The sequence below is a fragment of the Malus sylvestris genome, chromosome 3 (assembly GCF_916048215.2).
Source record: "Malus sylvestris chromosome 3, drMalSylv7.2, whole genome shotgun sequence".
Taxonomy (NCBI): domain Eukaryota; kingdom Viridiplantae; phylum Streptophyta; class Magnoliopsida; order Rosales; family Rosaceae; genus Malus; species Malus sylvestris.
Genome location: NC_062262.1, coordinates 3133173 through 3161126, shown reverse-complemented (window position 1 = coordinate 3161126; position 27954 = coordinate 3133173). Strand labels below are relative to the sequence as shown.

General features: G+C 34.6%; 3 protein-coding genes and 2 long non-coding RNA genes across 7 annotated transcripts; 1 reads left to right on the top strand and 4 right to left on the bottom strand.

Moving 5' to 3' along the window:
- Positions 1–1783: 1783 nt before the first annotated feature.
- Positions 1784–3724, bottom strand: LOC126614998 (heavy metal-associated isoprenylated plant protein 47-like). Its single transcript, XM_050282720.1, has 3 exons — positions 3632–3724; positions 3306–3384; positions 1784–2098 (listed from the first exon to the last, which is right to left on the bottom strand). Exons 1-3 carry the CDS (start codon positions 3704–3706, stop codon positions 1860–1862), a joined length of 393 nt encoding a protein of 130 aa, XP_050138677.1. The 5' UTR covers positions 3707–3724; the 3' UTR covers positions 1784–1859.
- A 3294-nt stretch (positions 3725–7018) lies between these two features.
- On the bottom strand, positions 7019–7898 carry LOC126615001 (heavy metal-associated isoprenylated plant protein 41-like). The gene is made up of 2 exons (XM_050282723.1): positions 7728–7898; positions 7019–7336 (listed from the first exon to the last, which is right to left on the bottom strand). Exons 1-2 carry the CDS (start codon positions 7813–7815, stop codon positions 7062–7064), a joined length of 363 nt encoding a protein of 120 aa, XP_050138680.1. The 5' UTR covers positions 7816–7898; the 3' UTR covers positions 7019–7061.
- A 3989-nt stretch (positions 7899–11887) lies between these two features.
- Positions 11888–12839, bottom strand: LOC126614999 (heavy metal-associated isoprenylated plant protein 47-like). The gene is made up of 3 exons (XM_050282721.1): positions 12684–12839; positions 12399–12480; positions 11888–12293 (listed from the first exon to the last, which is right to left on the bottom strand). The coding sequence occupies exons 1-3, from the start codon at positions 12690–12692 to the stop codon at positions 12010–12012; spliced, it is 375 nt and encodes a 124-aa protein (XP_050138678.1). The 5' UTR covers positions 12693–12839; the 3' UTR covers positions 11888–12009.
- Positions 12840–15869: 3030 nt separating this feature from the next.
- Positions 15870–19304, bottom strand: LOC126615005 (uncharacterized). 3 transcript variants are annotated; one of them, XR_007620604.1, is made up of 5 exons: positions 18680–19304; positions 17664–17747; positions 17455–17518; positions 16276–17028; positions 15870–16089 (listed from the first exon to the last, which is right to left on the bottom strand). It is a non-coding gene; the product is annotated as an uncharacterized LOC126615005 (long non-coding RNA). The 3 variants fall into 3 exon arrangements; XR_007620606.1 differs by lacking the exon at positions 18680–19304 and adding an exon at positions 17966–18567; XR_007620605.1 differs by lacking the exon at positions 18680–19304 and adding an exon at positions 18048–18566.
- A 1598-nt stretch (positions 19305–20902) lies between these two features.
- Positions 20903–21257, top strand: LOC126615007 (uncharacterized). The gene is made up of 2 exons (XR_007620610.1): positions 20903–21046; positions 21095–21257. It is a non-coding gene; the product is annotated as an uncharacterized LOC126615007 (long non-coding RNA).
- The last annotated feature ends 6697 nt before the right edge of the window (positions 21258–27954 follow it).

Below are 27954 nucleotides of genomic sequence, written 5' to 3'. Positions count from 1 at the left end.
CACATGGGTTCCAAAAAAAGATTTAGCCTTGGCTAAAAGGCTTGCTATATTTGGCAAGCCTGGTAGCTCTTTAATTAGCTTTCTAATTCTAACCTGCTTGCTGGAGATGGCTTTTAGATATTTCTGGACTAAAAGATCCATTCAGATCATGGATGAGGATGGCCTTAAGTTTAAAGACTGGTGCACATATTTTGCATACCTTTAGCGACTGCAGCAATCTTCAAGGCCTTGGTTCTGAGTTTTTCAGAGCTCAAATGCACTTTCATAACTATCTTTTGCTGCACCATTGTATAAAAATCTAGCTTTTTTTTTCGTACGGAAACTTTGTATTCTATGAATCGATGAATTTCTGTCGGGTATTTTTGTTTCTTGGACTTGAGCACTTTAGAGGTTAATAGAAAGTACCAAAAGTATATTTGTAGCACTATTCTAAAAATATTTGTCTAACGTTGCCTAGACTTCACCTAAGAGCTAGGCGGCAAGCCACGATCCCGGTTAGTCTCTAGGCATTTAAAAATTAAGAAAGTGCGCTTAAATCCACTTAGGCTTTTGCCTATCCTGCTTAGGCACTCGCCTAGCTCGCGTAAGAGACTTGTTAAATACTTGGATAAACACTCATTTTATGTTTGTTACCCATTTTGCAATATGTTCTAATACTTTATAATTTGTATGTCATTTTATTTTGCAATTGATAAATCACAATACAATTATGTTTTTTTAAGTCTAAATATGCACTTTTATATATATATATATATATATATATATATATATATATATATATATATATAATAAATTTACTTACAACCCGTCTAGTTCATCTAAGCCTCCACCTAAACCCCGCCTAACCGCTTAATAATACCATTACCTGCTGTTGACTAGTCTCAACAGGAGACAAGCTATTTCCACATCTTAAAAACCTAGGTTTCCACACGCTTAGTCAACGCCACCGGAGATTACTCAAATTAATTCTTTAGTAAAATCCAGTTGACGTTTACTTTGATTTTCTAGTGCCTCCATCTCCTCATCAGAATGCCTTGTAATTGGGTGTTCAAAGTCACGCACCCCGCAGATGGTTCCAGACTTCCAGTGGACGTTATAAAGCCCCGTCTCGTGGGCAAAGGATATTGTCAGCAACATGGTTTTGATTACGACAATACCTTCAGTCCCATGGTCAAAACTGCCACCATTCATACAGTTCTTAGCCTTGATGTTACTCATGGATGGTCCATCCGTCAATGTGAAAATACGAAGGTAAAAGAGTTTCACATCGGTAAACGAAGAAACCCTGCAACGGCTTATAAAAGGTTGAACTACTTCCTATATTGCCAATTGGTTTTATGGTGGACCATCTTCTTTATTCATGGCATCATTGCAGGTTGGCCCATGTGTGAAGTTCAAAGGCTACATGTGCTCCATGGTCATCCAATTCTTGTTGTCCACGTGTTTGACTTAAAAATTCGCCGTGCGTGAAGGGATATGTGGGAGTAAAATTTAGAGGCTCGTTTGATACTTAATTTACTTATAATTTTTAGTTTTAGTTTTCAATTTTTAGCTAAAGATAGAGGACAAATACATTAACATCTATGTGACTGTTGCTGATGTGTCCTAGGAACCGTCTATGTGAGCCTATCCGAAAACATATGGTGGAGTCTAATTGGTATTGGTACGATTGATCAACCTTGCATGTAATATTAATTTGAGCCACCCGTTTAGTCTAGAACAGTTTTTTATTTGTTCGGGCTTTATCTGTTTTGTATTAGTTCCATATGATATGAGATGATAATTAAGTGATAAATCTTATCGATCAAAATATTGGATTTTTCAGACATTTTAAGTGCAGAATAAACACTTTTAATCACTCAAGTAAAAGTGCTCCCATCATAGTACACATAACACTGTGGATGGTGAAGATAGCTTGATGTCCATGGAATTGGAACCGCTGGCTTTTCCTCCTCTGGTTTTTTCACTTCTTCAACAACTGCTATGGTGGCGAAGCCAAGCTTGTTCTTCAACGACTTGGCCAAGCAAACGGCATCAACTCCATTTCCGATCACCTCCACCTCCCCTTTCTCTGCTTCTATGGCCACTTTGCTCACACCTGCTTAGGTAGTAATTAACCCATAATTAGTTAATTAATTAACTGAAAATATGATTTTAGTCTCTAAAACTTAATTTTCTCCACATAAAACCCGATATAAGTTTTTTAATCGAATAAAACTCATTGACTAGATTCCATATCAGCAAATTCATTAATTATATTTGACTTTACACATTTAAAAATTTCAATGCCCAAAACACCCCTATTTGAATGTTTGATTTACACAATTAATTCCATACAAATTGTAAGGGATAATTAATGATTTTACAAAAAAAAATAAAAAATCATTTCCTAATATATAATACCAATAAAACATGCCTAATAAATGTAGTAATACATGCTCAATTAAGTCAATAAAATTATATTTTAAATATAAATGTAGGTAAATTATTTCACTCACACACATATATATAACAACAACAAAAATGCCTGATATACATAAAAATTCATGCAAAAAATAATTTACCTACATAATAAAGCATACCCAATATATGCAAAATAATGTACCTACATAAAATAAATATTATTGTTTTATTCAATACTAGTTTACCTATTATTTGTGCATATAATAATAAAATGTGCCTACATACAAAATAAAATACCTACATAATGAAGAAATGTTATTTGATTTTACTTACAAAATAAAGCAATTGTATTTTATTCAAGATTAATTTACCTATTATTTGTACATATATCTTATAATAATAAAATGTGCCAAATATATGTAATAATAAATGGAAAATAAATTACCTACAAAATAAAAGAATGTTATTTGATTCAATATTAATTTACCTACAAAATATATGTTATTTGCTCATCATAAATTTAAATATAAGTAGATTAATTAGTTTAATATGTTTGATCATATATGTAGCACTCTGCATGTATATATATATGTGAACATGTAGTAGTACTATATATATAGTACTACTATACGTTCATATAGGTAAACTGTATATGTGTGTACACACACACACACACACACACACACACACACATATATTGAGTTTATGGTAGTAATATATAAATTATTGTGGTACACGTTGTAAATATTTTGTAATAATAGGTCAATTACTTCTATACTTGACAATCATTTTTAATTTGGGTTTTATATAGATGTTTATAACTAGGCGGGTTTTTGTCTAAGAAATAAGAGTTGCAAAGGTCTATATCTAAAATTGGTAGTTATCTGAAATTTGATGCATACCTTTGGTAGTTGCAGCAATCTTTAAGGCCTTGGTTCTGCACTTCTCAGAGTTTAGTTGCACTTTCATGACAATCTTTTGCTGCATATATGAAGATCACACATAGTTAAAGCCTTTGGTTTCATCTTCCCAAAAATGAAAACGTAACTTTGATAAAACAAACAGAATACGTTTCTTTTTTGGTATATAAGTGATCCTTGGGAGGAGGGACCTTCAAATACAAACCTCGTGTATGAGATAAACATTGTTAACTACTTGAACTACAATTGCGGTGCAATGAATATTGAAATACATTATGTTTTAAGAACAAATTAATGAAAAGACTTGCCTTCTTGCCGGAGAGAGAAGGTTGCTCTTTGGGAACGCAAAAGCAATTTATAAATCCATCTATGAATGAATACATCTTTTTCTCTACTTTAACACGTACAAAGTATTTGGAATGCTATGCTTTATTTATAGGAGCCTAGTCTTTGTAAAATATATTACCTTGGGTTGACCTGTCCCCACAGATACAGCGTGCCTTAAACTAGACTTCAAGAAAATACATGGAAACCAACATTTCCACAAACTGAGACAAAACAGTGCTTAGGTTCAAATTTGGCTCCAAAATACTTTGATTTTTCAGACGGAACACAAATTAAGGGGGAGAGAGACGTTCCAACATTTCCACAAACTGAGCCAAAACCGTGCTTAGATTTTTCAGATGGAATACAAATTTAGGGAGAGAGAGAGAGGAGAGGGAGATAGAGGTATTTTATATATATATATTTGGATAATGCTTGCATTTCTTTTTTGGGATACGTTCATTCCTTCATTTGCGAATGATGTATTTTTACAATAGAAATTCATAATCGGGACTGTTCAGTATCTTAATCTTCATTTAAAAATCATCTCTAAAAAAAATAATTCGAATTGGAAATCATTTAGTTATCTAATTGTATCAAATAAATCAACGAGTCATCAAATATGCTAATTGTTATTTATGCCGTTGATTTATTTGATACATTTAGATAACTAAACGATTTCCAATCCGAAGGTTTTTATTTATTTTTTTATTTTTTTTATAGGGTTGATCTTCCAATGAAGATTATAAGAGATTAATCAGCTTTGATTATGAAAATTCTACGGTGAAGATACATTATTCGCAAGTAAGGGAAAGAAAGTATTATTATGGTAGCAAAAAATTGTCATCTTCAGTCTTGACAAATTTGTACCTACAAAACAATAAACACTTTTGATCAAAGATCACACAAGGTTGGGGGTGGGGGTGTGTTTGGCCAATGGATCTCCGATGCCTAAGTCAGTATCTTTAAAAAGAGTGAGTATTTAGGACTTCTATGCGTAGCAAAAGCTTACTAAAATTTGGTAGAGATGGAAAGTATGTTTCCTTATGTGTTAGTTTTATGTGTTTAAATAGTTTTATTAATTTATAAAAGTACAAGAAAGATATTGGTTTGATAATTCATACCTCCAATCTAAATAATAGGGGTGCAACTTGAGTTGGGTTAACACGAATCGCCCATGCCTAATTCTATTTCAAACCCGATCGGACGGGGTTGGAATGAAGTAGAAACCTGTCCAAACCCCGATTTCTAACCTGAACTTTATCATGCACATATTACCCAATCCGCTTTGTAGTATATAAGTTAGGCACATGTTTTGTTTGGGATGACCATGAATAAGATTTTTTGTTGTTTTTTATTTGAAAAATGAGTCATGATGTTGTTTTTATATTCTTTTAGTTGAAACTTTGGCATTCTTTTGTAATTTTATTTTGAACTTCGCATAGTTGAAATATTGGATTTGGTCTCCACAATATTTGGTTTACTTTTGTGTGGATGATGTATAAAATTGAATTTTGACTAGTATTGACATTGTATGGTTTAAAATTTTAAAATCTTGCAAAAAAAGGTGTTATAAGATTGAACTTGATAAAGTTGGATAAATCCCAACACAACCCAAGTAAACCCAAACCCAATTGAAGCCTGAACCTGAATAAACCTGCACAAAGCTGAACCCAACCCAAGCGAGAATTGTGAATGTTGGATTAGGGTTGGGTTGACCATCCAATACGCCCGAGTTGCACCCGTACTAAACATAATGATACTCTTACTTGATTGATTAAACATCTTTGATTTCATCTAAAATTTATTTTTGACGGTCTCCTTGAGTACATGAACCATGTTTGATAAATTGGACATTTAGTAGGGCCCATTTCGTAATCTACTTTAACGATTCAAATCGTTTATATTTTAGTATATCATTTATAGATCATTGGTGTAGAAAATTAGACAATTTCAAAATCATTAAGACATTAATTTAGAGTGAAGAAATTGGACAAATACAGTTCTACAAAGAAATGTTAGGAGTATAAAATCAATGATTGAGCTATTGACAAGTGTCATTAGATTACACAATCAGTTATAATTGTTGTAATGGTAGCTTATCTTGTAATGTGTCATAGTTAGGACAATATATACTATGCTTGTAAGAAGATTTGAGTTACTTAATGAAACAATACAATTGAGCTCTTTCTTCCTCTCTAAGTAATCGCACGATTTCTCTCTGTCTGCTCTTCATTCTCTCTCTAAGGTTCTGCGTTCTACATTTGATTGATCTTGGTTTACAAGAAACAATAAATTTAATTTAACAGTCATATGATTTCGAATTTGGATGATTTTCTGTAGACATGATCTGTGAGGTAAGACGTAAAAGATAAACGGTTGGATAATTGAAATACATTGCAGAGTGAGCTTCACCAAAATATGTGTCCAATATATATGTCAAAAGCATGTGCCACCGGATCCTAATAACCCTATATATAAGTAACTAAATGATAAAGTTTCTTGACAACCAGTCAACTGTACATAGTCTAATTACTAATTATTTATACTATGATAGTATCCAAAATGAGTGAGAGAATAAGAACAAAATCAATCAATTGCAACTTTCATCATCAGTCCGCGTTTAGTCAAGGACAAACATCCTGTAGTTACTTATGGTATTGCTGATGTCGTGTGGCATAGGAATCACCTATGCTTGTAAGTCAATCCAGGCAAAGACTTATACTTGTGGTGGGCCTTTTGTGTTTGCAAGATCGCTTACAAAAAAAAACATTACCACAATCTAAAAGTTTATCCCAAAATTATTACCTGATGAAGATTTAATGTAATCGATCACCAAAACATAATCACCAGTCACACAAGCTAAAAACTCAAAACCCCATAACATCATTTGGTCATTAGCCCTATTTTGAATGCATTCCTCTACGAATTGCAGTGAGAAAAAAAAAAAAAAACACTACATGAAACATGTTTCAGGTACACGTAAGTATTTTTCTATAAGCTGAAGTATAACTTTCATGTAACGATGATGTACTCCCCCCACACATGAGTGGGAGTGAGAGTGGGATCGAGGTGAAACATCACTGTTATAAATGTGCCCTTAACTCTTGAAATTTTTCACATGTCAATTTTTATTTTATCATAGGCGGTGTAAACTTAAACCTGATTCTTTCTCTTAAATGCATATTGACAGGTAAGGTGCGTGGATTCTCAGTTGCCCAATTTGTAGTAGGAGACAGAGGTACAAGTCCATGGTTAAAAAGATCCAACAAAATCTAATTGTTAGTACAAGTATAGAGATTATAATTTCAAAATAGTGGTATAACTCAGCATTCAGCACAAATGAGCATTGACGATCTTGATTGTGAATGTTGGTTGGTAAAGATGATTAATCATTAAACTCAGAGTCAACAATTACATAATAGAACACTTGGTTTCTTGTGGATATTGATCATGAACTACGTGATAGTGTGGAGGATGTTGTGGATATTGGATATAGCTTGATGTCCAAGTTATTGGATAAGTAGTTGGCTTTTTCTCGTCGGTTTTACCTTTAACTTCTTCAACACTTTGTATGGTGGCATGGCCAAGCTTCTTCCTCAACGACATGGTCAATCTCATGGAATCAACTCCATCTCCAATCACCTCCAGCTGCTCTTTCTCCGCATCTATCGACACTTTGCTCACGCCTGCTTACATGTTCGATCAAATGTTAATATTCATTAGTTAAGATAAAAATGATTGTATTGTTCCCAAAGAATATATAAAAAAAATAAGAGTGCCTAAATCATCTCCCGGTCATAAAAGGATAAGCATACCCCGAATTGTATTTTGGCCCTCTAATATACATATTTTAATGTATAGCTGGGGCCACATGGGTTCCAAAAAGATTAGCTTGGCTAAAAGGCTTGCTATATTTGCCAAGCCTGTGGCCCTTTAGCCTGCTGATCACTAGATGCAGCCTACTTATAACCTGCTTGCTGGAGATGGCTTTTAGATATTTTATGGACTAAAAGATCCCTTTAGATCGTGGATGAGGATAGCCTTAAGTTTAAAGATTGGTGCATATATTTTGCATACCTTTAGCGACTGCAGCAATCTTCAACGCCTTGGTTCTGTGTTTTTCAGAGCTCAAGTGCACCTTCACAACTATCTTTTGCTGCACCATTGTACAAAAGGCTAGATTGTTTTTCGTACGGAAACTCTATATGAATTTTTGTTGGCTATTTTTGTTTCTTGTACTTGAGCACTTTAGAGGTCAATAAAAAGTAGCAAAAAGCTATGCTGTATTTATAGGAGCTTCGTCGTCTTATATTATCATTACCTGCTGTTGACTAATCTCAACAGCAGACGAGATATTCCCACAGCTTAAAAGCCTAGGTTTCCACACGCTTGGTCAAAGCCACCGTAGATTACTCAAATTCTTTAGTAAGACCCAGTCGATTCTACTTTGATTTGATTAAAATAATTAGTTGGAAATTAATCTTTCATTTCTTAAGTACTTTACGTGAAATACACATAGCAGCTAGCTAGATAGCTGTAGAAGCTTCTTGTGATTCCAGAATGAATAATATGAACTTCATGACACAAATCATATATATGTGAAAGCCTTTAAATTACGCCATTTTTTTTGGATTGATTATTACACAAACTATTACAAACGATATTTTATATTATTCTACACCAAAAATAGAGAGGGTTTGAATTCAAAATAGAGGGAATTACAATCCATCACTTAATTAAGATTGACAACAGGTTTTGCATTCACTAACAAAATATTAATCTTGAATAGGTCTCACTTAATTTATTGTGACAAATATTATACATCTCATGATCAAGGATATTCGAGATTTAGTGCTTATATGAGTTGTTCAGTACTTTGGAGTCAAATGCAAAGTCATGTTTAGCTTTGGGCTCAATAGTTATAGACAATTCTATATAACATTAAAAAGCAAGGTGCTCATGACGTGCACATATTAACTTTATGGCGCGTTTACTAATCCGTAATCAAATTGAGAGGAATTGGATTGAGAGAGAATTGGATTGAGGAGGAATTGAAATGAGGTGAAATCAGATTCTGATTCCTGTTGAAGTTGTTTACTAAAACTGTCAGGAATCAGAGTAGGAATGATGTTTAAGTCCATATAAGTTGTTTACTAATTCATTTCAATCGGAATGAAAACTAGGTTGATTACTATATTACCCTTACATAAATAAATTATTTTCATACTAATTAATTAAATTAAATTCTTAATTAAATTTATATAATAAAATTCGTCTATATAAGCATGTATTAATAGGTTTTATTTATTTATTAAAAGATGACAAGAATGATGTTGAGTCTATATAAGTTGTTTACTAATTCACTTTAATCGGAATGAAAACTAAGTTGATGACTAAATTGCCCTTACATAAATAAATTATTTTCATACTAATTAATTAAATTAAATTCTTAATTAAATTTATATAATAAAATTATCTATATAAAAATATATAAATAGGTTTTATTTATTTATTAAAAATGATATAATAAATGTCAAATGAAGGGCAATGTTGGGATAATAAGAAACAAGTGAGGGCATAATTGGAATAAAAGATGCATTCGCGATTCCCTTGCCCTCAGGGAATTCAAATACCTCACAAAACTAGGGAATCCGGTTCCTCCAATTTCAGGAATTGGATTCCTTGTTTCGTGTGGGCTCTACCACTTTTTTTATTCCTTAATATTTAGTAAACACCGGAATACTCCGTAATCGAAATTCAATTCCTTTTTTTTATTCCGATTACCCTTACGTAAACATGCCATTAGAGTTAAAAGTAGGATCCCCACCTTAGAAGATACAAAAATTGGTTTTATGATTAATCCACGTGGCACCATATGATTGTATCCATGTGACCCACTTGTTTGTCACATTAGCATATTAACAGAGAATTTAATGAAGATGAAACAGAATGATCAAATTGCTTTGCGGTCCATTTTTAGGGATCAAATTGATGGATTTTTAATTGTTGATTCACAAAATCAGTGGGGACTTTGGTACAACAGAAAATGTTAAGTTTGTGACATTCGCTAGATTGCTCCGGTCACTAGTGTGGATAAGTATGTAAATGGATAGAGACAGGGAAGCAAACACAAGATGTACGTGGTTCACCCAGATTGGATACGTCCACGGAGTAAAGGAGTTCTCATTAATTGTGAAGGGTTTACACAAGTACATATGTTCAAACTCTCCTTTAGTGAGTACTAGTGAATGATTTAATACAAATGACATTAGGAAATATTGTGGGAGAATGATCTCCTTTTATAGAAGAGAGTTTCTAGCTTTGTTCTGACATTGACACGTGTCGTGTTGTGATTGACTTCTGATGTTGACACGCGTCGCGCTATGATTGGCTTCTGATGTCGACACGTGTCGCACTGTGATTGGTCTCTTGGTTGGAGGGAAACTCTTCTGGATCCTTGACGGTATAACGTTGACCGATGTTCAGTAGTTTCGAGATTGGTCAAGTATGGTACAAACAAATTTCAAAAATCATTTTGATTGGAAGGTCCAATTTCAAAGATCAAATCGTGATAAAAACCCTACGTATAATTTAGTTTAACATTTGGTTGTTTAATTGGAGATAGCATAAAAATTGTTTTCCTATAATATATACTTCAATGTTTGATTTGTCACTAAAGAGATAAGATCAATTAAGCAGTAGCTTACTTGACATGTGGATCGGGTGCCTATGATTGAACTATATTGGCTTGTGGTACAATCCGGCCAAAATTTCTCTGCGTTGTTTTTTGGCTCAACATCGTCACATTGACTTGTGTCTCAACATCGTCACATAGATTTGTGTCTCAACATCGTCACATTGACTTGTGTCCTCACTTTGAGGCCACAAGAGTAGTACATGGTGTAGATTAATTTGGCCATCTTTCGATGAATTCCCCGAAAAGTATGTATAGGGAGAATAATGTTACACAAATTGAAAGTCGAATTTGAAATTAAGTTTAAGCTTTTACCCAGTTCAAAAAAAAAGTTTAATATTTTATAATAGAAAAATGTTAGAGAAACGACAATTTTATTTCATTTTTTTAAAAGATGACCAGTCGGTGGCTTTGTCACAGCAGTTTACTCTTTCGGGGGCCGAGAAGATTTACATAGTCATTTTAGTCTCTCCTGGCCACCATCTTGTGATTCACCCAACTCTATGAATCGAACTCAGGACATATGTTGTGTAAAATACGTGTCTAGAATTCGTCTCCAACCACTGGACCACCTATACAGTTTTAGACTACAATGATTCATTATCTGATGTGGCAAGTAATAAGTTTTTGTATGTGTAATGTACATAAAATTAAGTTGCCTCCAATGGTTTTTTCGCAATGAAACCTTCAGTCCCAAAATCAAAAGCAAAACGAAATCATCCCTTGGATATAATAAAGTTGTGTCATCACCACGTTTCTACTCTTGTGGTGAAATTACTCCCTATTTCATTATTGAGTTGGGGTCATAACTTTCGAGCCTTCTTCTTTAGTATTCTACCTAGTCAGTTCAATTCTGTGATCTTCCCTATCCTTTTTCTTTTCCTCGTATGATGATGAAACAAAACAATAATATGGGTGCATCATCTCCAATGATCAATTTCTTAATTTAAAAAGAATCTTGCGTATACATTAAATAAAGTAGATGGCCTGCTCAGCCACCACTGATCTATACTCAAGCCCACAAAAGTCACTGCAACAAGCAAGTCCATATCACTCGTAAAGCTAGACAACACCCACAACAGACTAGATTGTATTTTTTCTGCTTGATCAATGGAATAACTCATTTTTTATAGAAAAATAAAAGAAACGCACCCCTAGAAGATTGGTTGAAACTTCGACCTTGTGGTTAACAGCCAGCCACACGCGGAGAAAGCTTAGGTGGACAGGACCCATTTTGTAGAGTAATCAAGAAATAGAGATAGTTTTAAGTGTGTTGACACCCTGATTAACCATGCATCCACACATGCTGCTATATAATCACACTTTCACCCATTTATTGGTCAAAAATTAGTATGGATCAGTACAAGTACATAATTAAAGGCAACTTATATAAATGGTCTCTTTGGATTACAAACTTGTTATGTTTGTGATAAAAGTGTTTCTTGTAAAAGCACTTATGATCAGAAATGTTTCGTAGTACCTGAGCAATTCCATATAGGTTAGGAAACGCATGAAAAAGGCACAAGCAGAAACACAAACAAAATTTCAAAGAGAGAAGCAATTGATATAAATATTTCTTATCAACTTTAGATCCATGCATCTACAAGGGAAAAGAGAAAATGAAAATGATCATAATCAAGTTCAACTAATTCATGTCATACGCAATTACATTATGGAGCAAGTGGTTGGTTCTGGATATTCATGAACCAGTTCACAGTACATTGGACGAAACTGGGGAGTGCAACAGTATTGAACACAGCTTGCTGAAGGAGCTGGAGTTGACTTTTCCTCAGTTTTAACTGCCGGCTTCACTTCTTCAACTTTGACTATGGTGCAGGAACAGCCGAGCTTTTTCCTCAATGACCTCGTCAAGCAAACCGAGTCTACATCATCCCCGATCACCTCCACAAGATCTTTGTTTTCTCCTTCTATCGACACTTTACTAACACCTGCTTTCATTAATTATGATACTCTTTAATAACCATGCCAACTATAATTAACAATGAAATCGTTGAAAGAAAATTTGAATCATGATAATATCATAAGGCACATACCCTGTGCACGAGCTGCAATCTTCAAGGCCTTTCTTCTGCATTTGTCACAGTGCATTGGCACCTTCACAACGATCTTCATTTGCTGCACCATCAATTTGTACAAAAGATGTGTAAACAATATGATCAATTTATACATTTAATTAATGTCAGCTAATTTAAGAAAACCTTCTCGCCTTATTAATTAGTTTCAGTTGGATTAAAAGAAAAAATGTATAAAATGTATATAACTGCAACAAGATGCAAGAGTAGTAGAATATATATATATATATATATGAAAAGGCTTACCGGCGGCATTTTTGAGAGAATATTGTGTGATAGAAGTTTTAAGTTTTTGGGATGGAAACCCAATGAAACAGCGAAGGTAGAACTATTTATCGATTACCATGCTACTTATAGAAGATAGGATCCCCTTTAATATTTTTCTTGACTTGTATTACAGGTCCACGCATGCCTACCCGGTACCAATTACATGAGATCGTACATTTCTTCTTTTTTTTTTTTTAGCGAAAAGTTTTCGGTACTATTCACTTTAACGAAAAACCACATTTTTATATTAAAAAATCAATTCTAGTACTATTCATTTTACCATTTATTTTGTCCTTAACGTTAAAATTAAAAAATTTCAAACCTTTTTCACTAGTTTTCTTTTTTATTTATTATTTATAAGTCAGATCTGAAGAGGGAACTAAATAAGTTAGGTTTTCCATTATGATCAAATTAGTTACAAGTTACAACCAATGTTGTACTTATAAATTAATATCGCACATGAACTCCACAAGAATATGACAGTGACAAGACAAGTGTATATACTCTTTTTGTTCTTTCAGTAGTCTCTAATATTTTTGCTATTAAACAAGCACTTGATTTAATAATAGTCTTTTTCTTACAACAAACAAAAACAGTAAAGTCTTATTAACTGTATAAATCTTAGAACATCATTACACTCGGTTTTGTACCAAATTCTTCATTAACTCTAAATACTCTGTCTTAATGTTGACAAATGTTTCAAATTCATATAACTGTTGGTACAGCTAATAAATAATAAAAACATAAAATAAAAGTTGAGTGATATAGCTACTACTGTACTAGCTAGCAACTGCATGTAGCTAACTTTCGTGCAAATCATGATGCACATTACTTATGGTGAACGTTCTTTCATGTGAAATTTTTGCTTATATTCATGATCTTTCTGCTTCTACCATCCCTCGTTTCAAATGATTTTCATCATATGTTTTCTTTGTATGTGGGGTTGATTTTTGGTTTTACGTTTTTTTTTTTCCTCAAGAAGGCTTGGCTTTGTATTGCCCTTTGTGGAACAAAAAATAATCAAGAAAAATATGGAGGCGACACATGAGCTTTTGAGTTAAAAAGATAAAATTACCCTTAAGGCACACCAGGATTCTCACACATGTAACAAACAATAATAACTCAATCGAGCTCAAAGGTGATCAAAATGATATTCTTTTAAAACTCTCTCATCACTTCTCATCAAATCATTGCCCACAAGGTAACTCTCAATTATTCTTTTCAAATTGGGATTAATTGATTAATTACCAAATTAATTGCAAGATATTATTTCACATAATATCTTGCAATCAATCCCACAAATCAACCATATGTGTCTGATCCCAAATTTCCTAATAAAGCCGGCCACACCCCTATATATAGCCCCTCATTTTCTCAAACAACCTAAATCTAATTCTCTTCTGAAATTCTCCAAATTTCTCCAAATACGTTTTCCCTCAAATTCTAACTTTGGCATCGGAGGTTCTTTGACCAAAGCCCCCCCATTCATCATGGGCGCATGACGCTCTTGGCCTTAACCTAAGGTGTCAATTGTTTTGCAGGTGCATTTTCGTCCAAGAAGAAGGCAGAAATTTGCATCCGCACCATTGTTTGTATTTCTGTTTTTATTTTAATAAGATTAAGGGAATGAGAACACTATCATCCCTAAAAAAAAAAAACTAGCTAGCAACTGAACTTCAAGAAAATTAATCAAAACATTTTGAAGAACACCATTCAACCACTGAAAAGTTATCCACATGCCTTATGAATGGTTCGGAAGTGAGGTACTTAAAAAAAGTACACATGAAAAAAAGCTGTGAGGGTTTTAGGTGTTTTATAAACTAAAAAAAAAATGCTTATTTTGGAAGCTGTTGTGAGAATAAACTGAAATCAAAGGAAAAAGCTGAAGCTGTTATTTGCAGCTTTGGAAAAATGACTTTTTTTTCAAAACACACGAAGCTACAATGCTCCTTTAATGAAAAGACCCACTATCAGACTGCTTTTTTTTCCAAAATCACTTTTACGAAAATGTTTACCAAACACTCTGCTGATTTATTTCACAACCGCTTATTCTTACAGCACAACCGCTTATTCTCACAGCAGTTTTTTCTCAAAGCACAGCAATACCAAACCAGCCCTTACACTCTGAAGCACCCCACGTAGCTATAATTAATCCACTTGATCTATACACCATAACGATAACGAAATTTAGTATTACTGGAGACAATTGTATTTTGATATCCAGAATTTGAACGCATACTAATATATAGTCAACTTACAGAGTTTCATCCAATCTGGATTAGCTAATACTAGAAAACAAAAATAGTCAATGATTAAAAGAAAAACGGACTTTCGTGAAGATTCATCAACAACATCATTAAGGCAGCCAATTAAATTCATAAAACGGAAGAATAATGCACATAAAAATCTTTGAGTCTAATTTTAAAAAAAAAGAATTATGCTTATGACTTCCCACTGAAAATGTGTCATGCCTGAACGACTAAGCTTAAAATCCTAAGAGAACAGCTGCAGGGAAAATGGACTCAACAAAAATTAACGACAATATTGAGTTGATGAATCCATTTAAGCACAAAAGTTTAGGCATTCACCAGTGGTCCGACTTGAACGGCGTCTCATAAGCTCTAAGAAATATCGTAACTGTGGATGACTATGAAAAGGGGGTAAGCACACCTAAGTTTCTATAGTACAAACACCAATCCAACAATTATATTCCATAGATTCTCAACTCCAACTTTCAGTACAAAACCAAATTAATTACATCAGTCAGCATCATGAAATAGTTGGTGCAAAATATTTGATAAAAATGAATAGGCTAAGGGATGGTTTGGGAGTGAGGTGCTTAAAAAAAAACACCCATGAAAAAAAGCTGTGAGAGTTTTAGGTGTTTGGTAAACAAAAAAAAAAACTTATTTTGGAAGCTGCTGTGAGAATAAGCTGAAATCAAAGGAAAAAGTTGAAGCTGCTATTTGCAGCTTTGGAAAACTGGCTTTTTTTCAAAGCACACAGAACTACAGTGCTCCTTTAATGAAAAGACCCACTATCAGACTTTTTTTTTTCCAAAAGCACTTTTAAAAAAAAGTTTACCAAACGCTCTGCTGATTTATTTCACAGCCGTTTATTCTCACATTAATTTTTTTTAAAAGCACAGCAATACCAAACCAGCCCTAAGTATGGGAAAACTTCATTATCATTAATTCAAACAGTTATTTAAAGGAAATTCAAAATAAAAAACAAAAGAACTCGCCTAGCAAAACCTTCTTGGATCTTCCACTCTTCCTAAATTCTCTTTGCCACAGACACAATCGTCGGAGCTTGGGAACCGAATCCTTTGTTCAGAACTGTCGCGGAAGTGACCGACGATAAGGACCACGTCATCTTCAAGCGGCTGCGGGCGAAGCAAGGTTGAGATAAACAACAAAGAACCACAAAGATTTGATCTTTATTAATGTAGTGAAAAACCCAATTCATATAAAACAACAGTTTCCACCACCATATTCATTTCAACAGCAAGCACAGAAATTGCATATAAAAGAAATTAAAAAAATTGAAGAAACAGAGGTATGAACAATACCAAACCCAGGCCCACCGGGTCCTGCGCTGCTACTGCGCAGTGTAATCTGCTTCTTTGAGACCATTTGTTCCATAAAATATGACGCTTTTGAGCTCCAATTTGAGCAAACACTTCCAGAGCTCGAAGGGGTGTGTTGAGAAAAATCTGTTTAGAAAGCAGGGAAGAAAGTGCCAGAAGCTAAAACCCCACTAATCATTTTTTCTTCAGATTCTCAGATTCTGTCACTTTGCCGTTGTTTCTCCCCTTTTCTTGTCAGCTCTCAACAAAACAATTATCTTCTGAGTTCTCTTTCTCTCTCTGCAATTCCAACGCCCAGCTCCCTCTCATCTGTCTCTGCCATCCCCCTCTCCCTCACAATCTCACTGAGTCAAAACCCCTACCTCCCATCTCTCTCCAATCTGTCAGTCCCTCTGTCCTCCTCCCCCAACAATGCTCTGACCGAAGCAACAAGCACAGTCATCTCTCCCCGAGTCAAAAGTCACAGCCCTCATTTCTCTTCCTCTCACCAAATCCCAATCTCTCTCCCTCCCTCCCTCCCTCTTCTCTCTCTGCTCGCTCGCTCTCTCCTGTCGGCATGGTCTCACCGAGTCCTACTGCAGCTCAGAATACTTCTCCTCAATCACTCCAAATTGCTAATTGGGTTACACTTCGAAGCCCACATTTTCTACACAATCTAAACAGAACTCTCACTAAGCCACAAACACACAATTCGACATCTCACAAACATTGAAATATAGCCATTTCACGTAAGCACTGCAAGATCCATAAACCAAGACGAATTATAATAAAACAAAATTGAAAAGAAAGCAAGAATTTACCACCAATGTAAACAAACCTCAGCAATTATGTGTATTAGACATTTAACCAAATCTCATACAACAAAATTAGTAACTCCCTGTTCACTGACTCATAGTCCACTGCACTCAAGTTCATTGTCTAAAATATATAAAATGTGGTAACAAAAATGATGCCTTTCGATATAGAGAATGTTAGGCAACCAATGATTTAAGATCCAAAAAGTTCCCAACTCCAGCACCTTTATGTGACCAAAAAACTTTACCAAGTGAGCAGTGAAGCAGGCCGCTATACATCTACTCATAGTTGACTGAGTTATCACTGTTTCAAATAAAGAAGAAAGGAAGAAGGATATTCAGTTGCAGTCAACCATTAGAGACTCACCTGAGAAATCCGAAGAGCCGCTTCCTTCTTTCTCCTTTGTGGTGAAGATTTTATGAATAAAAGACTGAAACGAAAAGGTAAACACAAAATCCAATTAATTACCAAAATCTGATAAAAAAAACACCATTCTGTTTGCCGAAAGATCCTTTTTTTTTATCCACAAAATAGAAAAGAAGAAGAACTTGGGAACAAAAATAAGAACAAGGAACCTTCTTTTTCACATCTTGATTGCTGACAGTCATTTCCGAAACTGCAACTTTTTCATCAACTGTTATTCACAGACGTTCACAAACCTACAGATAACAGATAAATACTGCAATTAGATCAAAACCCTCCAAACCGGATAATTAAATTGCTCTTATTTATTTAAATCGTCAAAAAAAAAGAAGGAAATTTCATGAATTGGACAAAATAAATTATAGATTAAAAACAAAGGACATCGTGAGAATATTGGTAAAATATTGAGATTGAACAAACGATTACAATTCCTAGAGAATAAGAATCTAGTTACCTACATCCAAAAAATAGCATCAAAGACAAACACCCAAATGCAATTCAGTTTCAGATGACAGAAAAAATAGAACATAAATTACCAGAACTTGGTGAAGGATTACAATGAGACAGTTAAGGTTCCAAGGTCTTTGCTTTCTTGAATCAATCAATTATTTTTCAAAACAATCTAAGGTCCACATAAACTTCCATGCTTCTATAGTTTAGAGCTAACTTCTTCTTCTTAAGCCTTTTCCCATCATGTGGGGTCGGCTAACTTCAAATTACGAAATCTATTTTATTTTTTCAGTTTACATGTGTGTGAAAATCTAAATTCCAACTCATACGATCATAACTGCATAAGAGATAACAAAATTGATTTCCCGAATTCATCAAACATTGAGAATTCATAACAAAAATGTGGGAAACAACTTCAACCTCCACTACACCATTCAAACTCCTAGTCTTTAAATTAAAAACCAGAAAGCAAATAATTGTACTAAAAATTAAGTAAATTCGGTATAAATTCAAATCAACTTAACAAAAATCAATAGAGCTACCAATCAAAATAGCAATTCTTTAACTACATATAATGTTTATAGTGCTATGCAAAACTCATATTTGAATGAAGGCCTTTACTATGCAAAACTCATATTTCGAATCTGAAGCTGCATGATATGAATAGAGTTTGTAAACCTAATCCTAAAGCACAAAAGATTTGAAAACGACTTATCACCCTTTCAATCAGCTGAGGCTGTCATGGGCTTCAAATCTCAGTCATTCTGTGCAACCATGGCATTTGTCCTCAATCTCAGGCCTTCCTGTCTCTGCGCGCTCTCTCTCTCTTTCTTTCTCTCCTCTCATATGTCATCTCTCTCGTAGCCGGCCTCAGGAGTGCAGGTAGTGAGAGTGATGCCACCACTCAATCTCCTCTCTCTCTCTCTCTCCCTTGAATGGTACACCCCTGTGACTCTGTCTACCTACAAGCGGTATGCCTTCCCCTCACCAAATCCCTATCTCTCTCTCTTCCTTCCTCCCTCCCTCCCCCTCTCTCATCCTCCTCTCTGCAAGCCGCATGCCTTCCCCTCACCAAATCCCTCTCTCTCCCTCCTGCTCTCTCTCCTGACGGCACGGTCTCACCGAGTTCCTCTGCAGCTCACAGAAAGAAAGGAAATGAAAGTCTCCCTAACCCACCCAATCCGTTCGAAACCCTACAGACTAAAGCGACCATCGCACCCCTACCTTTCCACGATTATCAACACGCGGCATCAAGATCACCCGTAGCTCCCATCTCTCTCCAATCTGTCAGTCCCTCTGTGCCCCTCCTCTCCTCTCGCCACAGCCACAGCCACAGCCACACCCAGTTGTCTCCTCTCTCCAATTTGTCAGCCCTTATGTCCCCATCCCCTCTCTCTCCCCGAGTCAAACCTGAGATGCAGCCCAAAGGCTACAAATTGGGCCTGAAGCCGGAGGGGTTTTTTTGTAAATAAAGAGAAAGGTGGGAAAAAGCATTCGAGTGGCAATATTGTAAATAAACTGAAATGTGGTCCAAAACACTATTCACATGAATAGTGCCAATTTCCCTCCTACTTTAGACTAAAGTAATATAATAATTTCTAGGGTTTTTTTAGAGATAGGCCTTTGAAACTCTTATTGTCCAAACAAAATCCTATCTAATATTAAATATTCAAATAACACCCAAATTTCGAATAGATTACCATGTAGACAAATATGTAACCAATTATTCCAACATATTTACAACTTATACCACAAAACTCTAATCTTGTCAATGAATAGAATTACTCACCCTAATTATGATCAAGGAAGAAAATATCGGTAATATCGGAAATATCGGTAGTCCGAAAACACGGAAATATCGATGGAAATATCGGGATAATATCAATATCGATAAAAATTACATGGAAACCACGGAAATTGTAAGAAAAACTTGGAAATTTTTATTGAAACTTTGCAAGATGTTTATTTAGTCAATTATCTATTAGTTTATCACAAAAAATTGGAAGGAAATGCATTGCATGATGGATTTAACATTATCAAGTTGATTATATAGCGAGCTGACAAACATTGTGAGTGTAGAAAATATGTAGTAATTAATGAAAGAAGTTTAAACACACCAATTGGGGCTTATTGCGGCAAGTTTTTTAGATATGACCTCGCATCAAGTCGTCTTTTGTGTTAATTTGTAATCTTAACTGGTTTTGTTGTGTTGTGTCAATTAGTTAAATTAAGCGGTACATCCAATTGGGGCTTATAAACATTTTAATTCTCCCTAAAAATCTAAGGGCATTTAATCAAGATTTTAAGTGATTCTTTAAAGTTTAAGGGGTATTCGATCATGATTTTTAAGAAATTCATACATTCCAAATGTATTCATTTAGAAATTGATTCGAAGATATTTTTAAAAAAGTTGGGAAACTCGAAAAAATTAGAAATATTTCACATAATATTTTAAACATTCTCAAATCGTTCCCTGAAAATTTGAAGGAATTCACTTAAAATTTTACATAAAAGTTTTAAAAATTATTAAACTTCATCAAAATTCATAAATTTTTAAATCTATTATAATCCTTTAAAATCTAAATGGAGTAAAAAATTCAAATCTAAACCTAATATGAAACAATCACTAAATTACATAGAATTTCTAAACCAAATCTAACAAGGATCAATTACAATTCTAATACGATGTTGTAATTACTTGGAGTTTTTTAGGGCAATATGTAACACCCACCCCCATTTATAAAGATATATTTGTGTAATTATCCCCTAAACATTTTAATATATCAAATTGGTCCTCTTTGACTACCTAATCAAGATCCAAAACATTGGATCCCTTTCTTTCTGAAGTGGCCACGTGGCAGCCCCCCTCCACTCTTTTCTTTTCTCTCTCTGTTCCCACGTGACTCCCTTCTTCTTTTCTTCTTCTTTCTGTTTTCTTTTCTTTTTCTTATGTCTCCCTCTCGGCTCTCTCTCTCATATCTCCTTCATCTCTCTTCTCTGCACCGCAGCACGCAAGCACCCATCGCATGCACCCATCTCCCTGCGCGAGGAACATCACCATCACCATCTCGTCCTCATGGCCGCGGTGAATCTGTCGCTCTCGCTTTTCTCGATTCGGTGGGGAAAGGACAAGGTGAATCTGTCGCTCTCGCCTTTCTCGATTCGGTTTTACGAGAAGATGAACTACACTCGGTGGGTTTTTCCCTAAATTTCCCTACTTTGGATATGTAATTCTTGTTAGATCTTGAAGCTTTTTGTGTAAATTAAGGTAATTTTTGAATCATTATGCACTGTAATTCCATATTTTGATCTATTGAAATTTGGGTTTGCTTCAACTTCGTGTTTGTTTCTGGGGATTTGGGGGAATTTCGGCGGTGGTGATAGTGATTGGCGGTCCAGAGGAGTCTGTTGGAAATGTGCCCTAAAGCCAACCATGTGATGATACTTTACGGACATTTCACATGTTAAACTAATCTAGTTTTACATATAAAGGGCATAAATTATTGTTTGAGCCGTCTCATATAAATGTTATATGCTTAAACGATAAAGTCCAAGGAATATGTGATTGGGAGAATGTAATCTAATGAAGTTAGATTCATGAGACCATTCTTTCGTAGACACATCCTAAACGTTCCTGATCATAGGATTGCCAATTGGGCGTTGACAGTCCGTCAAGATCAGTACGTACTATGTCTTCTCTCAGGGAGAGTGATTAGTCTCGAGTCATTGGTGTGTGTGACATCAAGACAAGTACGGTAGGTGCTCAATAGAGAATGAGTTCACTGAACGCGATCAACGAAGGGTTCTCATATTCCATGTCACATGAGAACTCATGGTTGGGATAATGCAAAGTAGTCATTTGACCTGAGGCATCATAGTTGTCTTGTGGTTAAGACCTTGATCTTTGATTATGTCAAAGTCACTCCATCAGGAGGGTGTCCACGGCATCGTTGGGGTCAAGTGACTTAGCTATGGAGACAAGTGAATGCGCAACAAGGGATCTCTAACCTTCAAACCGTTTGAGGGAGAATACTCTATGATATGATTTAAATCTCTGATCAGAGTATGAATGAGATTAGGGAATGCGTTCCGAATCACATTCATGGTAATCATATAAGCACAAGACACACATTGGATAGTAGACATGAGAAAATAAACTATCAAACCAAACAATGTGGTCAAGAGTATTAGATTAGAGAAAGACCGTATTGCATTTGTAATCCCGAACTGAATAGGTTCTCTAACCTCTTCTGATTAGCTTGGGTAACCATGACATGCTGCTAGGCGTCAACCATGGTTTGTGGAAGCCCTAAACGTGTGTAATCACTAAAGGGAGAATTGAAAATAGTTTCAATTCACAATCGATGTAAAATGGTTTTAATCGCCCACTACCTCGCTAAAAGGAACCTAAAGGATCGCACACCGTGTAAGGTGGAGATTGGAGATTAAACGGAGATGAGTAAGAATGATTAAATGGTTTAATCATTTATTTATGGCAAGGATTAATTAATATGTTAATTAATCAAACGAAAAAGTTCGTTAAAGACTTCGGGATAGTTTTGGACCTTAAGGCCCAATGGGCTTCGAACGTCAAGCCCATTAACTTAAGTTGTATGACAATTTAATGAATAAAGATTCATTAAAGCCCAAAAGCCCAAACATCCCTAAATGGCCAGCCATGATGAAATGAATTAGGGTTTTGGTTGTTTAGGTCACTTAAAGAAGTGACTATATAAATGACTTTATAACTAAAATTCATTAAGGAAATATTAAGGGTTTATTTTGGGGGAAAATTGGTGAGAATTGTCTCTCTATTTTCTCTCTAAATAGGCCAACACCTTGGAGGGTACATCTAGCAATCCTACTACTCCAAGGTCACTCATTTCTTCTACAATCGAACCTTGGTGTCGAGAATTAGAGGTTCTCAATTTTGGGAACTTGGAGAACCTATTCTTCCATCCAAATCCATGGATCTAAGAAGCAAGGAATGAAGGCCCCTATCTCTTTGGGTGATTAGCCTTTGCTTATGCAAAGAGGAATCTACAAAGGTAAATTTATCAACTCACTTTGTTTTTGAGTTGATTATTGGTTCACCAATCTACTAGGCTTTGAATTTCATGGTCATGTTTTGTTTTTGAGTACATACAAGCATGATTCCGCCTTTAATTGTTAAATTGCATGCTATATGATGTTGCTCAAATGAACATGTTTTTCAAAATAATTCCTTCAAGTGGTATCAGAGCCTAGGTCTAGTAGTTGGTGAATCCTTTTGTGTTTTGTAGTTCATAAGTTTGTGATCTAAAAGTTGTAATTGTTACAAGCTTTATTCTTGCTTCTTTGAAAGTAAATTTTGTTGGAAAATTTGCTATCTCAAATGTTGTAGATGTTGTTCATATGAGCATGAATATTGGAGCTAAAATTTGGTGCCATGCTTTTGGGAAAATTCGGCCAAAATCAAAGGGTGAATTTTTGGGTTCTTGTTTGACTTGTTAAAAGTGTTTTAATGTGTTCTTTGGAACCCCTAAGTACCCTAGTTTGGTTAGATGTTATTTCCCTTAAGTAAGAATGGTTTTGGAATGTTTTTGGGTGAAAAAGGTTCATGAAAAAATTTGGGTTTTTCATGGATGTTCTTCATTGTTCTTGATGTTCTTGCCAAGAACAAAAAGGTTTGGTGTTTTGATTCAAAGTTTTGATTTATTTCATAAAGTATATGTGATATGTTTTTAAATGTTTTATCATGTATTTAAAGTATTAGATATTTGTATAAATGATGATTGAAATAATTGTGATTGAATTATTTCATAAACATATCCTTTCACATACACTTGCATGCTTTTGACAAAACTCACAAATCAACACACACACCAATGTTATCTTCCCCTAAAACAGGCCACTCCCTCAAAGGGAGTACTTTTGGGGCTTTTATGCAATTACATAAAGTTTTGATACTTTTGTGTATTTGCACTTTGGCCCAAAAGTTTACGTTTTTACGTTTAGGTCCAAAAACGCTAAAGGACAAATTGTTTTGTTCCTTTAATGAAGTTTTTGCATTATTAAAAGTTTGGGTTCTAGTTGTATTTACATGAAGTAGTGACTTTTGTGTATTATACAAAGTGACCCCAAAAGTTTTTGTATTTGCAATATGGCCCAAAAGTTGAGGTTAATTGCAAGATGGCCCAAATAGGATGAGAACAAAATTGTTTTGTCTCTTTAAATGAGAATTGGATTTTCATTTTGTTTAGCTCCATTTAAATCAATCTTATGGATACAAAAACCAAATGAAAATGTTGCATTCATTTAATTAGTTAAAGTGTTAATTAATTAAAGGGTGATTATGAACCTAAGCCTAATATAATTGAGCTATGTGAAAGGCGTTTCAAATTTGTTTGAACCATGGGAATGTGTAGATTAGATTTTGGTTGTAATTTGATTTGATCAAATGTTGTAAAAGGGCTTAAGCTCTTCTTTACTTTAAAGTAATTTGTATTATGCAAATGTTGTAATGAGCATAAGCTCACCTTTACTTTGAAGTACTTCTTTCTTACTTTATTTGATATGCATGAAAATGAAGTAGTTGGGTTCAACGCCCCTAAGACAACACGCCTTAATGTGATTAAACGCGTAACTAAAATCAATCTTCATTCCTAGACCGAGATTCAACACAAGGCTCGTGTTGAATCTAAACAAAGGTTCATAATCATCCTTAGGCCCTAAGGCAACTATATATAGTCCATCAAATGAATGCAAAGTTTATGTTAGTAGTATCATATACTCTTGCTTAAAAATCGTTTTAAAAGCATAGTGGGAGTATTATGTACAACTAAAACAATGAGATGGACCAATAGTTGTAATAGGACCAAAATTGTTTTAATAGAGATTAAAATGTATGTTTATATGTGGTGAGACCTAAAACCCTCAACCAAACCAATATTAAGTTGATAAGCGGAGAGTGCTTTGAACACTCTTTCGTGGCCTTCCACCGTGGTAGGCTCTGATCGTTTGTGACTCGTACACCGGCTTCACCCTATAATGGGGGAGTACAAAGTGCGTGCTTACACTCAGGAGGAGTTCTATATACATACATGATGAAGTGAGGTAGGCAACGAGTTTAGCCAACATGATATAATTCTGAGGCTATGCTTGAACCCCTACACGAACTAGGCATGGTGGGAATGACTTAACTAAGTGCAATGACGCCAACATGATATAATTCTGAGGCATCACTCTCTAGAGGCCAAATAAGATGGGTACTTGCATTAGTTGCAAATGAGTAAGCGTACTCTCTCATTATTATTAATGCTAGCCAACATGATATAATTCTGAGGTGGGCTTGGTAATAGTGAGCCTCCCATAACCTACTAGGAGTTTCATCCAAAACTCTCGAATTCCAATGAGGGATATGGAATTTGCCAAAAATAGTGGGTGGTGCTATTTGATTTAAAGACCCGAATCAAATGGCATAAAATCAATCAATTTATATTCGTTATGTATTTGTTTACCAATATATTTGCAAACGCTATCCAACACTTGACAAATAAAAGCCGAACGTTTAGTTTACGGACTTGGTACTACAAAACCATAGATTGTCTTTAATGGCTTGTAAAAGTACCAAAGTAGTCTCATCCTCACAATCTTCCTATTGATAATGTATCATTAGAAGAATATGTTAGAAAAGGTCTATCATAAAGAGGACAACACTTTTAATGTCATAATTCTTCAATTACAAATTGTTGTATGAAGAAATAGGAGTTGCTTTGAACAACCCTTAGTCAATGCAAACACTTAGTGCTTGTTTCTTTGTTACATGAACAAGGAAATTGAGAAGAAAGCACAAAGGCATGGACACTTTATGTGCCATGATTCTTCACTTACAATTTGTTGTGTGAAGAAATAAGAGTTGCCTTGTACAACTCTTTAAAGTTTGTAATTATGTTTAGAACATAATGGTTGGTTGACAAAAATAGTCCATCAACATGGACTTATGATGATTTTGAATCATTGAGTGTTGAAGTGATAAACCACTTAACGAGACGGAAACTAGGCAAGGACTTCACCTTTGTTTCCCTATCCTAATCATTCACTAAGTTTATTGTAAACTATATAGTGAAAAATAACCACATACTCTCCAAAATTGTTTGATGTGTATAACACAATTGAAAAAGGTTTCAAGAGAGATAGTGGGAGTTTAGGGACCATGACTAATGTAGTCAAAGGTGAAAGTCAAATAAAGAAGATAAATAACTCCAAGGGAACAAACTTTCTTTATGAAAGGATGGACATTGGAAGGGGTATTTGCAAGAAATGTCTTGCAAGTGTCAAGGACACACCTTTCGAAGGTGTTGTAAATTGTTCTTGAATAGTTCAAAACAGTTGGTTCTTCTACTTGAATGCATGATTCCGTATTAGTAACTATGTTTTACAATCGTTGTAAAAGTGTGGCTAATAAGAAGTAGAAGATTAATGAGAGAAGAGAAAGTACTTCACATTCGAAGCGTGAATCAAATGTAGATCTCTGCGAAAGCAGATGGTACTTACTTCCTCATATGAACTACCAAAGAAATTGGAAAAACATAGATTGTCTTTATATTCCAATTTTAAGGAACTAAATTCCGTCACTATGTGAAATGGATAAATGTTTTGTTTGACAAAACAATGTTCTTTATTAATCAATGATTAGATTATGGTAATCTAATTAATTATCTCTATAGTAGAGATAATATGGTAGTGTTAACTGTTTAGAAAATAATGATGCTTAAAACCCAAAAGGTTGCAAGGTAGTGACTAATCGCAACTAAAGTTGTGATACCTCTAAAACATAAATTACGAGTTGGTCATAGATGGACGCTTTGGATCGTTAGATCCGGATCCAATACCTTCTTGTTAAAATTGTATAGAGGCGAAATGTTCGAATCTTTATTCTTTTGGAAAGAAGAAAGAATCACAAAGTTGTTGAGGTTAATTCACTTAAATGTTAGTGGCACATGTCCACAAACATAATACTACTCATGTTGGATAACATTCACCGAAGATCACTCTCGGTTGGACTATAGTTTATTTTGAATAAACACAAGTCCGAATACTTTGCAAAATGTTTCAAAGAATTCAAGAAATGTAAGTTGATGAGTAAGACGTCTAAAGTATTTACCTCCTTAGATTTGATCCAAGGAAAGGTAACACTTTAGATGAGTTTCCTTGAAAGATATCAAGGAAAATAGCATCATAAGATAATGTATTTCTCCATTAGGAGAAGAACGAACTTGAATAAGATTTAGTTCGTTAGATGTTATCTATTACCCATATATAGGATATATACTTCTAAAACAATATGATTGTCAATGAGAAGATCTTCCAATATTTTCATGACTCCATAAGATGTAGTTGGAAAGAAAGACAAATCTTAAGCATGTTAAGATTTGGGGTTGTGTGCTAATAAGCAATATTTGTTTAATAACAATCTTGTTGGATATCCTTAAAATAACTTTTGGATATCGCTTCTATAAACCAACTAACAAATGTTGTTTTGTTGGGTAGTTCATTGTAATTCTACAATGTGATTTGCCTAAAAGCAAATGAACGAGAGATAGAACTCAAAGAATGGGTTCTTTGAGAGACAAGAAAGTAATCAACAAATATAACAACCTAGTTCCTATACCACAAGCTCCAAGGTAGTCGATAAGGATTTATAAACCGTCTCAGTTGAATGGTTTTGAACTTTATAACTATGTCATAGAGTTGCACCTCTTAATTCGAAAGAAATAAGAATGAAAATCCTTATGACTACATTGAGTGCATATACGATATATACTCAAGGAAATGGTAAAGTACCATTTGACTCGAAATAATGAAACCTTCATAGCTAATTGGTAGCTTAAGGTGACTACAATCAAAGAGATTGGTTGACTTTGAAGAAACTATCTTTGAGATAGTCTTGGTTTCAATTAATTCGAAAATTGCTAGCTACAACTAAATGGTGATTCAATGTTTGGACATAAT

What these genes read in the sequence shown, in the direction of transcription:
- LOC126614998 (XM_050282720.1), bottom strand. Translation starts at nt 3,706, where the DNA reads ATGTATTCATTCATAGATGGATTTATAAATTGCTTTTGCGTTCCCAAA. An exon ending in CTTCTCTCTCCGGCAAGAAG is followed by an intron (nt 3,385 to 3,631) that starts GCAAGTCTTTTC and finishes TCATATATGCAG; the next exon opens with CAAAAGATTGTCATGAAAGT. An exon ending in GATTGCTGCAACTACCAAAG is followed by an intron (nt 2,099 to 3,305) that starts GTATGCATCAAA and finishes CTACCTAAGCAG; the next exon opens with GTGTGAGCAAAGTGGCCATA.
- LOC126615001 (XM_050282723.1), bottom strand. Translation starts at nt 7,815, where the DNA reads ATGGTGCAGCAAAAGATAGTTGTGAAGGTGCACTTGAGCTCTGAAAAA. An exon ending in GATTGCTGCAGTCGCTAAAG is followed by an intron (nt 7,337 to 7,727) that starts GTATGCAAAATA and finishes ACATGTAAGCAG; the next exon opens with GCGTGAGCAAAGTGTCGATA.
- LOC126614999 (XM_050282721.1), bottom strand. An exon ending in GATTGCAGCTCGTGCACAGG is followed by an intron (nt 12,294 to 12,398) that starts GTATGTGCCTTA and finishes TAATGAAAGCAG; the next exon opens with GTGTTAGTAAAGTGTCGATA.